This window comes from Indicator indicator, unplaced genomic scaffold, assembly GCF_027791375.1.
Source record: "Indicator indicator isolate 239-I01 unplaced genomic scaffold, UM_Iind_1.1 iindUn_scaffold_62, whole genome shotgun sequence".
NCBI classification, from domain to species: domain Eukaryota; kingdom Metazoa; phylum Chordata; class Aves; order Piciformes; family Indicatoridae; genus Indicator; species Indicator indicator.
This window is the reverse complement of record NW_026539193.1, coordinates 63,417-76,532: the sequence shown is the minus strand read 5'-3', so window position 1 is coordinate 76,532 and position 13,116 is coordinate 63,417. Positions and strand designations below refer to the sequence as shown.

Genomic DNA, 13,116 nt, shown 5'->3' with positions numbered 1-13,116 from the left:
GGTGGCATCTGGCAGCTGGGGCTGCACAGGAGGGGGTTGTTCCCCTCAGAGGCAGCGTGGGCATAGCTGGTTTAGCTCCAGTGCTGCTGCTCCAAGGGCTGGCACCAGCACTCACTGCTTTGCCCTGCTGAGAGGAGTCAGGATTTGGTCTTTCTGAGATGCCAGCGCAGTACAGGACGTGGCAGGGTGCAGCACAGGAAGGACTGGGCACAGGCAGGGCACCAGGGCATGACCTGCAGCAGAGGATGGGCCAGGGGGCACCTCGGGTGGGTTCTGTGTCCTACAGCCACAGCCAGGGGCTGAACGATGGCTGCAGGCATGGGTAGGGCATGGGCATGAGGCTGCATTGGTGCCAGGGCAGGAGCCAAGGGGCTTTGGTAGAGGCAAGGCAGCAACAGACCCACGGGCACAGGGGTGAGAAGTGGCAGACAGAGCAGGTGCCATGTGTGGAGAGGGAGCTGATGCTGGGGTGTGAGGGGCGATGGGCACGGCACGGTGTGGGGAGGGGGCAGCCATGGGGCACCCAGGGTGCTGCTGGTGGAAGGTGGGAGGGGGCACACCACGTCATGAGGGTGATGCAGCTTTGAGGCTCTGACTGTGCCATGGAGGTGAGGTTTGGGGTGCCCAGGGGCACAGTGGGGTGCAGTACACGGAGGGATGGACACACCTGGCACAGGAGCAGCTGCACAGCATTCAGTGGGTGCCAGCTGCACCATGCCATGAGAGAGTCAGGGTGACACGAGGAGGTGACCTCATGCTGGGTCCTGCTGCAGGTGGCACTGTGGAATGTGGCATCAGGGCTGCCACAGGGGGTTGGGTACAGGCTGAGTGCCAGAGGTGGTGTGGGCAATGCGAAGAGGCAAGAAGCTGCACCATGGTGCCAGGGGGTGGCACGACACAGGGTCAGCAGCACATGGAAGTGGCACTGCTGTGGCTGCTGGCAATAGGCAGCACTGCAGAGGGAAGAAGTGCCAAGGCAGGCAGTGCTGCTGGGGTGGTGGCACAAGGGACATGCTAAGGGCAGAGAAGACACCGGGCACCTGTCCTTGCCTGCTGGCACCCAGCAAAGCCAGGGGGGTGCCACCGCATGCCTGGGACAGCCCAGGGCACAGCCACCTCCTGTGGGGAGGAGAGGGAGGGGTCCTCATTGGCCACACAGGCAGGAGCCCCCCAGCCTCATGCCCACCCTGTGCCAGCAGCGCTGGGGCCGGGCCATCCAAACCAGCAGGCAGCTGAGGGGGGGAGGGAGGAGGAGCTGGGACCCCGCAGGCCTTGCTCTCAGCCGGGCTGGGTCCCTCCAGCTCAGCGGCCCCCTGCCGGGCACTGAACTCTCAATAGACAACGAAAGCCATAGGTGCAGGGAGCTCTGGAGGGGGCAGGGCAGAGGAGGGGCTGTGTTGTTGTGCTGTGTTCTTGTTTGTACATAAAAGGGAGACAACGACCGTGGATGTGACTTTATAACCTTTCTAATATCCTGTGCTAATCTCGGAAAAAAAAATAATCCTGCAAATATATCTGGATTACACAAACCCCTCCTGCCTCTGCCTCCCTTGTGCCTCCCCCTAGCCCCCCCTGCGCCGCCCCCGCCGGCCGCCCGCGCTGCTTGCGACCCCTGGAGTGAGGGACGGGCAGGGGAGGGGGCAGACCTCAGCCTGGGGTGGGGGACAGGCCGGGGAGGGGGCAGAGCTCAGCCCGGGGTGGGGGAGAGGCAGGGGAGGGGGCAGAGCTCTGCCCGGGGTGGGGGAGAGGCAGGGGAGGGGGCAGAGTTCAGCCTGGGGTGGGGGATGGGCGGGGGGGTGAGGGGCAGCAGAGCTCAGCCCGGGGTGAGGGACAGGCGGGGGCGTGGGGGATGGGCGGAGGGGTGGGGGACAGGACACCAAGGCTCACCCCAGGGATGTGGCTGAGCTCAGAACAGAGCCACGGCACTGTGCCCAGGCCCCCAGCACTTCCACCCTCACCTTGCCCCCCAGATTCTCTCAGCTCCCCCCGAATCATGGAACAGAATCAGAGTCACAGAACTGTTTGGGTTGGAGACCTCTGAGGTGATCAAGTCCAACCCAACCCCACCCTCGCCACCAACCCCACCATGGCCACAGGTTTCTCTGACACCTTCCAAGATGAGGACTCCACCACCTCCCCGGGCAGCCTGGGCCAGGCCCTGACCACTCTTGCAGGACACAAATTGTTCCTCATGGCCAACCTGAACCTTCCCTGGGGCAATTCCAGGCCATTTCCCCTCCTTCTATCTCCTGAGACTAGGGTGCAGAGCCCAACCCCCACCTGGCTCTAGCCTCTCTCAGGGAGCTGTAGAGAGCAATGAGGTCTCTCTCAGCCTCCTCCAGCCTCTTCTTCTTCAGCCTCACCGTCCCCAATCTCCACAGGAACCCTCAGTCCCTACCCCCTGAGGCCTCCCCGGTTCCACCACCCTCTGGGAACGATCTCAGCAGGCACCATGAGGGCCACCCAATGCCACCAGCCCCTAGCAGGCTGCAGCCGAAGGAGGCTGTGACTCAGCCCCGGCGCTGCAGGGTGACCTGGCAGGACCCGGGGGCCTCCCTGAGCATCCTGAGGAAGGGCTGCAGATTTCCTCCCCCTGCGGGAGCCGTGCCCAGGCTGTGCTGCCGCGGGGTCCCCCTGCCTGCTGCCCCCCATCCTGCACCCACCCCACGCCCCACAGCCTGCTCCGTGCGCGGCTGGCACCCCTGGAGTGGCACCCAGCTGAGCCGGTGCCAGCCGCAGGAACGTCCCTGGTGCCGCTAAAGGAGGCTGGTGATGAGCTCAAGGTGTTCTGCCAAGAGCTGACCGCTTCCTGCCCGAGCAGCCCCCGACTTGTGCCGGCCACTCGCAGGCTTTCCCGGCAGCCCTGGGCCCCCTGCCCCCCCGTGCTTCCTCCACGCCCTGGCACAGGACCTTGCCAGGCAGGGGGGGGCTGCGGTGAGCTCTTATCTGCCGAGCACAGCCCCTGGCCTGTCTGCACGGCGGGAGGAGCAGGGAGAGCAGAGGCTCTGAGAGGCACCGGGGCTCTCAGAGAGTGAGCACCCCTGAGCCTGCCACAGGGCACAGCACTCTGCCACACACAGCACCCACCGGAGACCCCCCCAAGCCCAGAGGAGTGAGTGGGTGCCAGCCTGGGACACACATCATGGGCAACTGCATCCCGGTGGTGAGTCCCTCCCCTGCCTCTTCTGCCCAGCGATTTCCCATCCTGCTGGGCACGAGGGCTGCAGCCACCAGGTGTGTGCCCACCAGGTGTGTGCCCACCAGGTGTGTGCCCAGAGTTGAGCAGGGCCACACCTCATAGAGGGTACTGCCAGCAGACTGTGGCAGATGTCTTGGTGGGGTTGGTGCCCATCTACCACAAGGTCTGCACCCACCCATTGAGGGGTCAGCACCCACTTACTGCAGGGCTGGCACCCACCTGCTGTGGGGTTGGCACCCACCCACTGCAGAGTCTGTACCCACCTGCTGTGGGGTTGGCACCCACCCACTGTAGGGTCTGCACCCACCTGCTGTGGGGTTGGCACCCACCCACTGTAGGGTCTGCACCCACCTGCTGTGGGGTTGACACCCACCCACCATGGTTCTCAGCCCTCCTTTGAGGCTGGAAGAAGATTTGTGCTTCCCTGTGCCACGAGACCAGCCTGGTGCCACGCTGCAGCCCCAAGGCACCAGCTGTGGGTGGCCTCCCCCCTGCCCGCCATGTGTCACTCCTTGATAAGTCACCCAGCACAGCCTGTGCCAGGGCTCTGTCTGAATGCCCGGGCACTGGCAGGGCTCTGTCTGAATGCCTGGGCACTGGCAGGGCAGCAGCTCCGTGGTGGGGAGGCAGTGCCTCAAGGGATGCCATGGGGCATGAGCACCTGCAGTCCTGGCTTGATGCCCACTGGTCTCACCTGCAGAGTGCCAGCATCGTGGAGAACCAAACCTCCCTGGACCTGTCAGAGCTCCTGGGCTTGGACACCGACATGGCCATGGCCATGAACAACTTCTCCTACGAGGACGTCTATGAGTCCTTCTCAGACTATGATGCTGTGCCCTGCCACAACCACTACTGTGCCTACTTCCAGCGCCTGGCCCCTACCTTCCTGGCCATCACCTGTGCCGCAGCTGCCCTGGGCACTGGGGCACTGCTCCTTGCGCTGGCCAAGCGGCCCCACGCCTGGGGCTGGCCCCAGAGCCGAGGGCTGGTGGCCCAGCTGGCAGTAGGCACAGGACTCTTCGCCACCCTGCTGCCACTGTTGGCGGTGAGCATTGGGCAGGGCTGGCGGCTGGGCACCGTGCCCTGCAAGCTCACCCACCTGCTCTGGCACTGGAGCCTCTTCGCGCAGGGGCTGCTGGTGGGCACCAGCTCCTTCTGCACCGCTTGGGCTCGCTGGGACTCCCAGAGCCAGCGGCTGGCTGCGGCTGTGTGGGGCTGGGCACTGCTGCTGGCAGTGCCAGCGGCGCTCAGCAGCGGCACGGTGGCAGCCTCGGGGGTGAGCTGCATCCAGCGGAGCGTGGACGTCCTGTCCCCAGCCTACCTGCTGCACCTCGCCCTCTGCCTCTGCCTCTTCCTGCTGCTGCCAGCAGCGCTGGTGGTGGCCACGGTGGCCGTGCCACAGCTGCGGGCAGGCTGGGAGCCTGGCATCGTCGTCAGCTGGCTCTTCCTTCTGCTCTGGGCGCCCTATGGCATGGGGCTGGCCGTGGATTTCCTGCTGCAGGCTCGGCTGCTGCAGCCCTCCTGCGGCACCTTCCAGCACTTCGACTTCGTGCTGGGGCTGAGCCAGGGGCTGGGGGTCCTGCACTGCTGCCTGGTGCCCGCCGCGCTGCTGGCCCTGCGGCTCTGCCAGCCACGGGCAGCTGCCGGCGGCAGCGGCTGAGCTCCGGAAGCTGCAGCCGAGGGGCTCACGCCGGCCCCCGGCGCTGTCCCTTGTCCCCGCAGGAGCCAGGGGAGGGCAGTGTGGGCCCCGTGATGGAACCAGGGGATCGTGGTGGTTGAAAGGAGATTGGAGATCGTCCGGTTCGAACCTTAGCTGGCGACTAGGCAGGAGCTAGGCTCCCAGCACCACATCTCCATGGCAATTAAACACCCCAAGGAATGGGGAATCCACCACCTACCTGGGCAGCCTGGGCCAGTCTTTGAGAACCCTTTCAGTGAAGAAGTTTCTTCTAATGTTCAACATGAACCTCCCTTGGGGCAGCCTGAGGGCATCTCCTCTGGTCCTGTCCCTGCCCTACCCCCCTGGCTCCAGCCTCCTCTCAGGAGCTGCAGAGAGCAATGAGGTCTCCCTCAGCCTCCTCTTCTCCAACCTCCCCACCACCAGCTCCCTCAGCTGCTCCTCCCCAGCCTCTTCTCCAGACCCTTCCCCACCTCTCTTGCCTTTCTCTGGCCCTGCTCCAGCCCTCAAAGTCCTTCTGGCAGTGGGGAGCCCAACCCTGCCCCCAGGATTGCAGCTGTGGCCTCCCCAGGGTCCAGCACAGGGCTGTGATCTCTTCCCTACTCCTGTTCCTCACCAGACCTGTCCTCCAAGCATGGTTCCTCTCCTTCCTCCATCCCCTTCCTTGGGGGTCTCAGCCCCACTCTTTTGGGCCAGATTTGCTCACTTGCCTCAAGCAGCTCCCAGGGGGTGTCACCCCCAAGGCTCAGGCCCCCCAGCTCCATGAGGACCTTTGGGCTGGCAGGGAGGGCAGTGGTGATGTGAGCCAAGGGAGGGCTCTTCACTGCCTCCTGCCCAGCCCAGGTCAGCTTCTGGTCCGAGATCAGCCCCTGAGGGTCACACACCACGGCCCCAGCTGCCAGAGCCTCTGCCAGCTCCCTTAATGGCAGGGGCTGGGAGGTGCCTAGGGGGGTGGGGGGTGACATCCATCACCTCCAGCCAGGCTGCCATGGGCTGAGGGTTGGGAAGCTGGAGGTGTGTCCTCCTTGAGCCTCTGCATTGGCAGCAGAAGCTGCTCCTGAAGGTCTGCAGCCCATCAACAGGCAGCTGGTGAGTTCCACCCAGCGCTGGAGGCAGCTGAGCCCAAGGGACAGCCACGTGTGGTCACAAGGCACTTGGGTGTGGATGGGGAGCTGGGGGTGATCATGGAGTGGTTGGGGTTGGAAGGGAATTCTGGAGATCATCCAGTCCAAGCCCCTGCCAGAGCAAGGGCACCCCAGGCAGGGCACACAGGAACACAGCCAGGTGGGTTTGGAAAGTCCTCAGAAAGGAGACTCCACAACCTCTCTGAGCAGCCTGTTCCAGGCCTCCAGCACCGTCATACCAAGGAAGCTTCTCCTCATGCTCAGATGGAACCTCCTGAGTTCCAGTTTGTGTCCACTGCCCCTTGTCCTATCCCAGGGGCACCACTGAACAGAGCCTGGACCCTGCTTTCTGCCCCCAACCCTTCAGATGTGTACAAACATCAATGAGGTCTCTTCTTGGTCATCTGATGGAGGAGCACAAGCCCATGGCCCAGACTGCCCACCCGTGGGGTCCATGGCTCAGTGTGGTGGCACAGGAGGAGCTGCCCCAGCTGAGACAAATCCTGCAGGACCTGGGGGCTCATCCCTGGCAAATTGAGACTGACCTGGAGGGGACTGAGTCCGCATCATCCCCTAAAAGGCAGTCAAGGGCACCCTGCTGCTGCCCACCAGTCACCCCCAGCCTACCCTTGCCCCACAGCCCCAGCCTCGATCCTCCCCTCCCCCCCAACCTGGTAGCTAACTCCCAGCACCATCCTGATGCAGCCTGGAGCAGACAAAATCCTGCCCCTTACCAAGCCAGGCAGGGGGCACAGCCTGCTGCCTACCAGCCCCATTGGCTTGCAGGACACACAGACACTCTGGGAGGATGCTGGACGCTTGGCCACTTGGCCTTGCTGTGGTTTTTTCTGCCACCTGGTGTCCACAGCTCTGGCTTCAGGCTCCAGCCCTGTGGCCAGGACGAGTGGAGCAGATCCTGAGGAGGTGCCCAGGAGCTGCAGGGCAAGACGAGGCGGCCTGGGGCAGCTTCCCCTGTGCCTCTCGGAGGAGCCAGGATCAAACTGGGTCACTCCCGGGGGTGGTCTGCAGGGAGGGGCACAGAGATGAAGCCACATGGCCAGGTGCCCCCCACCAGCTGGATGGGCACGCTCCAGGGGCACAGTGCCAAGGGGAGTCTCATGCAGGCAGGCAGATGACACAGGGTCTTGTGGCACAGCCCCATGACAGCGTGAAATTGCTCCTCCCGGCCCTGCCAAGATGCCAGGGATGGGATTGGGGAGACGAAGCTGCCCGCCCACCCTCCAGCCCATAAACCCTGCAGACGGCTGCCCTGCACCCAGGGGGCTCCTTGCCCAGCACCATGGCAGTGCCCAGGACCGTGGTCCATCTACAGCTCTGCCTCACCATCCTGGCCGGGCTCTCGGGGATCATGGCCCAGGAAGGTAGGGGCGATGCCAGGGGACAGGAGGTGGCACGGGGCAGGGCCGGGGGGAACGTGGCAGCAGCTGCCAGATCTTTGTGCCGGACCCTGGGCAGTGGCGCTGGAGGATGCTGGAGCAAGGCTGGGGTCAGCAGAGAGGATGCCAGGGATGTGGAGTCACCCGAGGTGGACAGAGGAAGGCTAGGAGGCAGTCAGAGTCGGGGGTGTAAGGACACCCCCAGCCTCCCTCCACATCCCCTCTGTCATCCCCCAGACCTCTACCGGAAGGTCTTTGTCTTCCGGAAGGACCCCAGCGACGCTTTCGTGCAGCTGAGGGCCAGCCTGGAGCAGCCCCTGCAGAACTTCACTCTCTGCCTGCGCTCCTACACCGACCTCACCCGGCCCCACAGCCTCTTCTCCTATGCCACCAAGGCACAGGACAATGAGATCCTCCTCTTCAAGCCCAAGCCCACCGAGTACAGGCTCTACATCGGGGGCAAGTTTGTCACTTTCCGCGTCCCCGAGGGCGGCGGGGGCTGGGAGCACGTCTGTGCCGGCTGGGAGTCGGCCACCGGCATCGCCCAGTTCTGGCTCAACGGGAAGCCCTGGCCCCGCAAGGGGCTGCAGAGGGGCTACGCGGTGGGGGCGGAGGCAGCCATCCTGCTGGGGCAGGAGCAGGACACCTTCGGGGGCGGCTTCGACTTCTACAACTCCTTCTCGGGCGAGCTGGCCGACGTCTACCTGTGGGACACGGAGCTGTCCCCGGACAAGATGCGAGCTGCCTACCTGTCCCTGCGCCTGCCGCCAGCCCTGCTGGCCTGGAAGAGCCTCAACTACCAAGTGAAGGGCGACGTGGTGGTGAAAACTCGGCTCCGGGAGGCGCTGGCACCATGAGAAGCAGCCGGCGCCAAGGCTGAGGTGGCCTCGGCCCCCGCTCTCTCCTCCCTGCCCCCAGCCCTCCTTCCCCTGCATAACCTGCCGAGAAGATGCCACCGCCACGACCCAGAGGAGCTCCTGCTGAGAGGGGGCTCGGACGGAGCTGGGGAGGGCTGTGGGCACCACTCAGCCTGGCAGGGTCCCCTCGAGCACCAGCACCCAGAGCTGAACTCTCACTCACCCCTGGGACACCTTCACCACAGCCCTGCAGCCAGCTCCAGCACTGCCCTGCATGTCCCCAACAGCTCTGCACTGCCCTGCATGTCCCCAACAGCTCTACCACTGCCCTGCATGTCCCCAACAGCTCCACCACTGCCTTGTATGTCCCCAACAGCTCTGCACTACCCTGTATGTCCCCAACAGCTCTGCACTGCCCTGCATGTCCCCAACAGCTCCAGCACTGCCCTGCATGTCCCCAACTGCTGTACCACTGCCCTGCATGTCCCCAACAGCTCTGCACTACCCTGTATGTCCCCAACAGCTCCAGCACTGCCCTGCATGTCCCCAACAGCTCCAGCACTGCCTTGTATGTCCCCAACAGCTCTGCACTACCCTGCATGTCCCCGACAGCTCTACCACTGCCCTGCATGTCCCCAACAGCTCCAGCACTGCCTTGTATGTCCCCAACAGCTCTGCACTACCCTGCATGTCCCCAACAGCTCTACCACTGCCCTGCATGTCCCCAACAGCTCCAGCACTGCCTTGTATGTCCCCAACAGCTCTGCACTACCCTGCATGTCCCCAACAGCTCCAGCACTGCCCTGCATGTCCCCAACAGCTCTACCACTGCCCTGCATGTCCCCAACAGCTCCACCACTGCCCTGTATGTCCCCAACAGCTCCGCCACTGCCCTGCATGTCCAACATCTGCCACCCACACAGCAGGCAGCAGAAGTGATGAGGGATGGGCAGGCAGGGCACAGAACAACAACTGGCCCCAGTGCCCAGCCCCAGCACCCACCCCCAGTGCCTGTCCCCAGTGCTCAGCCCCCATGCCCAGCCCCCATGCCCAGCCCCAGTGCCTGGCCTCAGCACCCAGCCCCAGTGCCTGGCCCCATGCACCCCTGCTGTCCTGGGCTCCCTGCCAGCCTGCTGGCCCTGCAGGCTCCTGGGCAGGCAAACCAGCCCTGGGCCTCTCCCAGATTGCCAAACCACCCCTGGGTCAGTGTCCCTGGGCACCTGGGAATGAAGGCCACAGGCAAACATCACCACCTGCAGCCACACTCACCCCAGCCACAGCCTCAGCACTCTGCCTCTGCTGCTCTACATCACCACAGAGGTGCCAGCTGCTGGGCTCCAGGGTGCCATGGGGCAGCTGTGGCTCAGCCTGCTCACCCTCATGGCACTTTTCAGCCTTGCTGCCCCTCGAGGTAGGGTCAAAGGGGCTGCACTGGGACCCACTCCAGGGCCCATGGGGGAAATGGAAAGAGCTATGGGGACAGGGGGACACCCAGCAGTGGTGACAGTGGGGCACCCTGAGCACTGCAGAAGGGTGCAGTGAGGGTGCAGGGGGTGCAGTGTGGTGGACTGGGGGTGCAGGAAGGTGCAACAGGAGCTGAGATGGCAGTGGGGGGTGGCAGGGACACAGCACTGGGCACCAGGAATGGTTCTGCAGGGCTGCAGCATGGGCAGCAGTGGGGACAGAGGGCTGGCTCTCACAGACTGGCACAGCTGGGACCCACGGGTTGGGAGAGGGGGGTGGGCAGAACCCCCTACCTTATCTGACCCTTCCCTCTGGGTGCTGCAGAAAAACTGACTGTCCAGATCCAGGCTCACCCACCAGCACCCACCCTGTACCACCAGCTGCTGCTCTCCTGCAAGGTCTCAGGGGACCCTGGGTAAGGCACTCCCCACCCTCTGGCAGCCTCTGGCACAGCACTGGTGCGAGGCAGGCAGCCCTGGCAGCTGCAGCCCCACGGGCAGCAGGAGGAAAAGCAGCTGGGGAGGGAACAGCACAGCCCCGGCGCATCCCTCCGGCCCACGGCAGAGCCACCCTGTGGTGCCCACCTGCCCGAGTAACTCCTGGCCCGGCTCAGCCCCCAGGAGTTCCTGTGGGACAAGGAAGGAAGCCACAAACCCTTGCAGAGAGGCCCCAGCAGCGTCCTGCATTTCCACTCCTTCAACGAGAGCCACCTGGGCACCTACACCTGCACCGTCACCGGCTCCCGTGGCACCGCCGTGGCCACCTACAACCTGTGGATAGATGGTAGGGAGGGCACCAAGGGGGTGCCCGGGGGGGACAAGGAAGGGATCTCTCTTCTCCTCCTTCCCACTGCTTGTCCTCACCACCCTGTGCCCATGGCACAGCCCACACAGGGCTGCTCTTGCTGATGGAAGCCATCCCTCGGCCTGATGCTGGAGGCTGCCTCCAGCATGGCAGCAGCTCCCTTGCAGCCACACCGTGACGCTGCCACCCCAGGGGAGCTGTGCCAGGGATGCCTTCCTAGAATTGTCAGGCCTGGAAGGGACCTCAAGGCTCAGCCAGTTCCAAGCCCCCTGCCATGGGCAGGGACACCTCACACTACAGCAGGTTGCTCAGAGCCACATCCAGCCTGGCCTTAAAAACCTCCAGGGATGAGGCTTCCACCACCTCCCTGGGCAACCTGTGCCAGTGTCTCACCACCCTCATAGGGAACAACTTCTTCCTAATGTCTGATCTCAATCTCCCCTCCTCTAGCTTGGATCCATCCCTCCCCAGTCCTATTCCTCCCTGACACCCTCAAAAGTCCCTCCCCAGCTTTTCTGTAGCTATGTCCAGCCTGGCCTTGAACACCTCCAGGGGTGAGGCTTCCACCACCTCCCTGGGCAACCTCTGCCAGGCTCTCACCACCCTCATGGGGATCAACTTCTTCCTGACATCCAATCTGAATCTCCCCACTTCCAGTTTTGCTCCATCCCCCCCAGTCCTATCCCTCCCTCACACCCTCAGAAGTCCCTCCCCAGCTTTCCTGGAGCCCCCTTCAGATCCTGCAAGGCCACAAGAAGGTCTCCTGGGAGCCTTCTCCTCTCCACCCTGCACAACCCCAACTCTCTCAGGCTGTCTCCAGAGCAGAGCAGCTCCAGCCCTCTGCTCCTCCTCGTGCTCCTTCTCTGGACACCTTCCAGGGAGTCTCAGGTCCTGCTCCAGGGCAGCCTGGCTGAGGCCCAGCCCTCATAAAGCCATTCAGGGAAGAAGCAAAGGAAGGAGGAGGTGAGAAGCCTTCTGGTGCATTTTCCTGCTAACAGCAAACCTCTTTCTCCCCTGCCCCAGACCTGGTGCAGAAGGTGTTTGTGTTCCCACAAGAGACCAAAACCTCCCACGTGCTGGTGCGAGCACAGCCTGGGCAGCCCCTGCAGAACCTCACCCTCTGCCTGCGCTCCTACACCGACCTCACCCGGCCCCACAGCCTCTTCTCCTACGCCACCAAGGCACAGGCCAACGAGGTCCTCCTCTTCAAGCCCAAGCCCAGTGCCTATCAGTTCCACATCGGGGGCAAGTCAGTGACCTTCACCATCCCCCCGGGCAGGGCGGAGAGCGAGCACGTCTGTGCCAGCTGGGAGTCGGCCACCGGCATCGTGCGGTTCTGGCTCGACGGCAGGGCCTGGCCCCGCAAGGGGCTGCAGAAGGGCTACAGGGTGGGGGCAGAGGCAGCCATCGTGCTGGGGCAGGAGCAGGACTCCTTCGGGGGCGGCTTCGATGCCCAGCAGTCCTTCGTGGGGGAGATCTCCTCCGTGTACATGTGGGACCTGGAGCTCTCCGGCTCGGGGGTGAAGGCAGCCATGGAGGACACCCCCTACGAAACTCCCATTTTCGGCTGGAGGAACTTCCCCTACCAGGCAGTGGGAGAGGTCTACCTGAAGCCCTGAGGCTTGGCACAGGGTGCAGGGCTGTGCCAGCTAGGTGAGCCCTGGCTGCTGGCAGGCTTGCATCCCATCCCCCCCTTCCCTGCTATGTGACCCCCCCCAGAAACAGCCACCCAGCCTCAAATAAATGCAGAAATGTGTTTGGGGTGCAGCCGCAGGCACTGAGGGCACACAGAAGGGGCTGAGGGCACACAGAAGGGGCTGAGGGCACATGAAATCTAGAGGGCACACAGAAGGCAAAGGGCACACAGAAGGGGCTGTGGGCACACAGAAGGCAGAGGGCACACGAAATGGGCTGGGGGCACAGAGAAGGGGCTGGGAGCACACAGAATGGGCTGGGGGCACAGAGAAGGGGCTGGGCGCAGAGATGGGGCTGGGGGCACACAGAATGGGTTGAGGGCACACGGAAAGGGCTGGGGGCACACGGAAGGGGCTGGGGGCACACGGAAGCCTCTCGAAGCTCAGCCTGGTTCAGGGAACGAACCCGGAGAGGGGACAAAGCCACTTGCCCAGGGACCGGCTCCCATTCTGGGGACACTGGGATCGAGCGGAGGGGTCAGAGACCAGACAGCCCCTGCCAGAGCTGGCGGATGGGCACCCCCGGGCACGGAGGGAGCCTGGGGCAGGGGCGAAACTCGGTCGGGAGCCGGGAGGGGGTGCGAGAGTAGCAGCCCCATGCCCAGGGGGACGCAGTTCCGCTGCTGCCGGCAGGTGCAGCCCCATGCCCCGGAGCCCCCGCAGGGCAGTTCCGGTGTTCCCGCGGTACTGTTCGGCCCCGCGGCGCCGCCGCTGTTCGCAGACGCTCCCCGGGCGGCGCTCCGCCGCCGTGCGGCCTCTCCGGTACGGCGGAGCGAGAGCGGCCCGGGATTGCGGGGAGCGGCCCGGGACTGCGGGGAACGGCCCGGGACTGCGGGGAACGGCCCGGGATTGCGGGGAACGGCCCGGGACTGCGGGGAACGGCCCGGGACTGCGGGGGG

General features: G+C 64.5%; 3 protein-coding genes across 3 annotated transcripts; all 3 read left to right on the top strand.

Moving 5' to 3' along the window:
* Positions 1-3,134: 3,134 nt before the first annotated feature.
* On the top strand, positions 3,135-4,859 carry ACKR1 (atypical chemokine receptor 1 (Duffy blood group)). The gene is made up of 2 exons (XM_054398516.1): positions 3,135-3,163; positions 3,900-4,859. The coding sequence occupies exons 1-2, from the start codon at positions 3,143-3,145 to the stop codon at positions 4,857-4,859; spliced, it is 981 nt and encodes a 326-aa protein (XP_054254491.1). The 5' UTR covers positions 3,135-3,142.
* A 2,442-nt stretch (positions 4,860-7,301) lies between these two features.
* LOC128980075 (serum amyloid P-component-like) lies at positions 7,302-8,255 on the top strand. The gene is made up of 2 exons (XM_054398515.1): positions 7,302-7,383; positions 7,636-8,255. Exons 1-2 carry the CDS (start codon positions 7,302-7,304, stop codon positions 8,253-8,255), a joined length of 702 nt encoding a protein of 233 aa, XP_054254490.1.
* Positions 8,256-10,039: 1,784 nt separating this feature from the next.
* LOC128980081 (C-reactive protein-like) lies at positions 10,040-12,142 on the top strand (the record flags this gene model as incomplete). The annotated part of the gene is made up of 3 exons (XM_054398521.1): positions 10,040-10,134; positions 10,333-10,502; positions 11,547-12,142. Coding segments are annotated over 3 exons (861 nt in total), but the record flags the coding sequence as incomplete, so codon positions are not given.
* Positions 12,143-13,116: the final 974 nt, after the last annotated feature.

Excerpts from the sequence above, each read along its gene's own strand:
- ACKR1 (XM_054398516.1), top strand. The coding sequence starts at position 3,143 with ATGGGCAACTGCATCCCGGTG. Across the intron at positions 3,164-3,899 it reads TGGGCAACTGCATCCCGGTG|AGTGCCAGCATCGTGGAGAA; the intron begins GTGAGTCCCTCC and ends TCTCACCTGCAG.
- LOC128980075 (XM_054398515.1), top strand. The coding sequence starts at position 7,302 with ATGGCAGTGCCCAGGACCGTGGTCCATCTACAGCTCTGCCTCACCATC. Across the intron at positions 7,384-7,635 it reads GGGGATCATGGCCCAGGAAG|ACCTCTACCGGAAGGTCTTT; the intron begins GTAGGGGCGATG and ends GTCATCCCCCAG.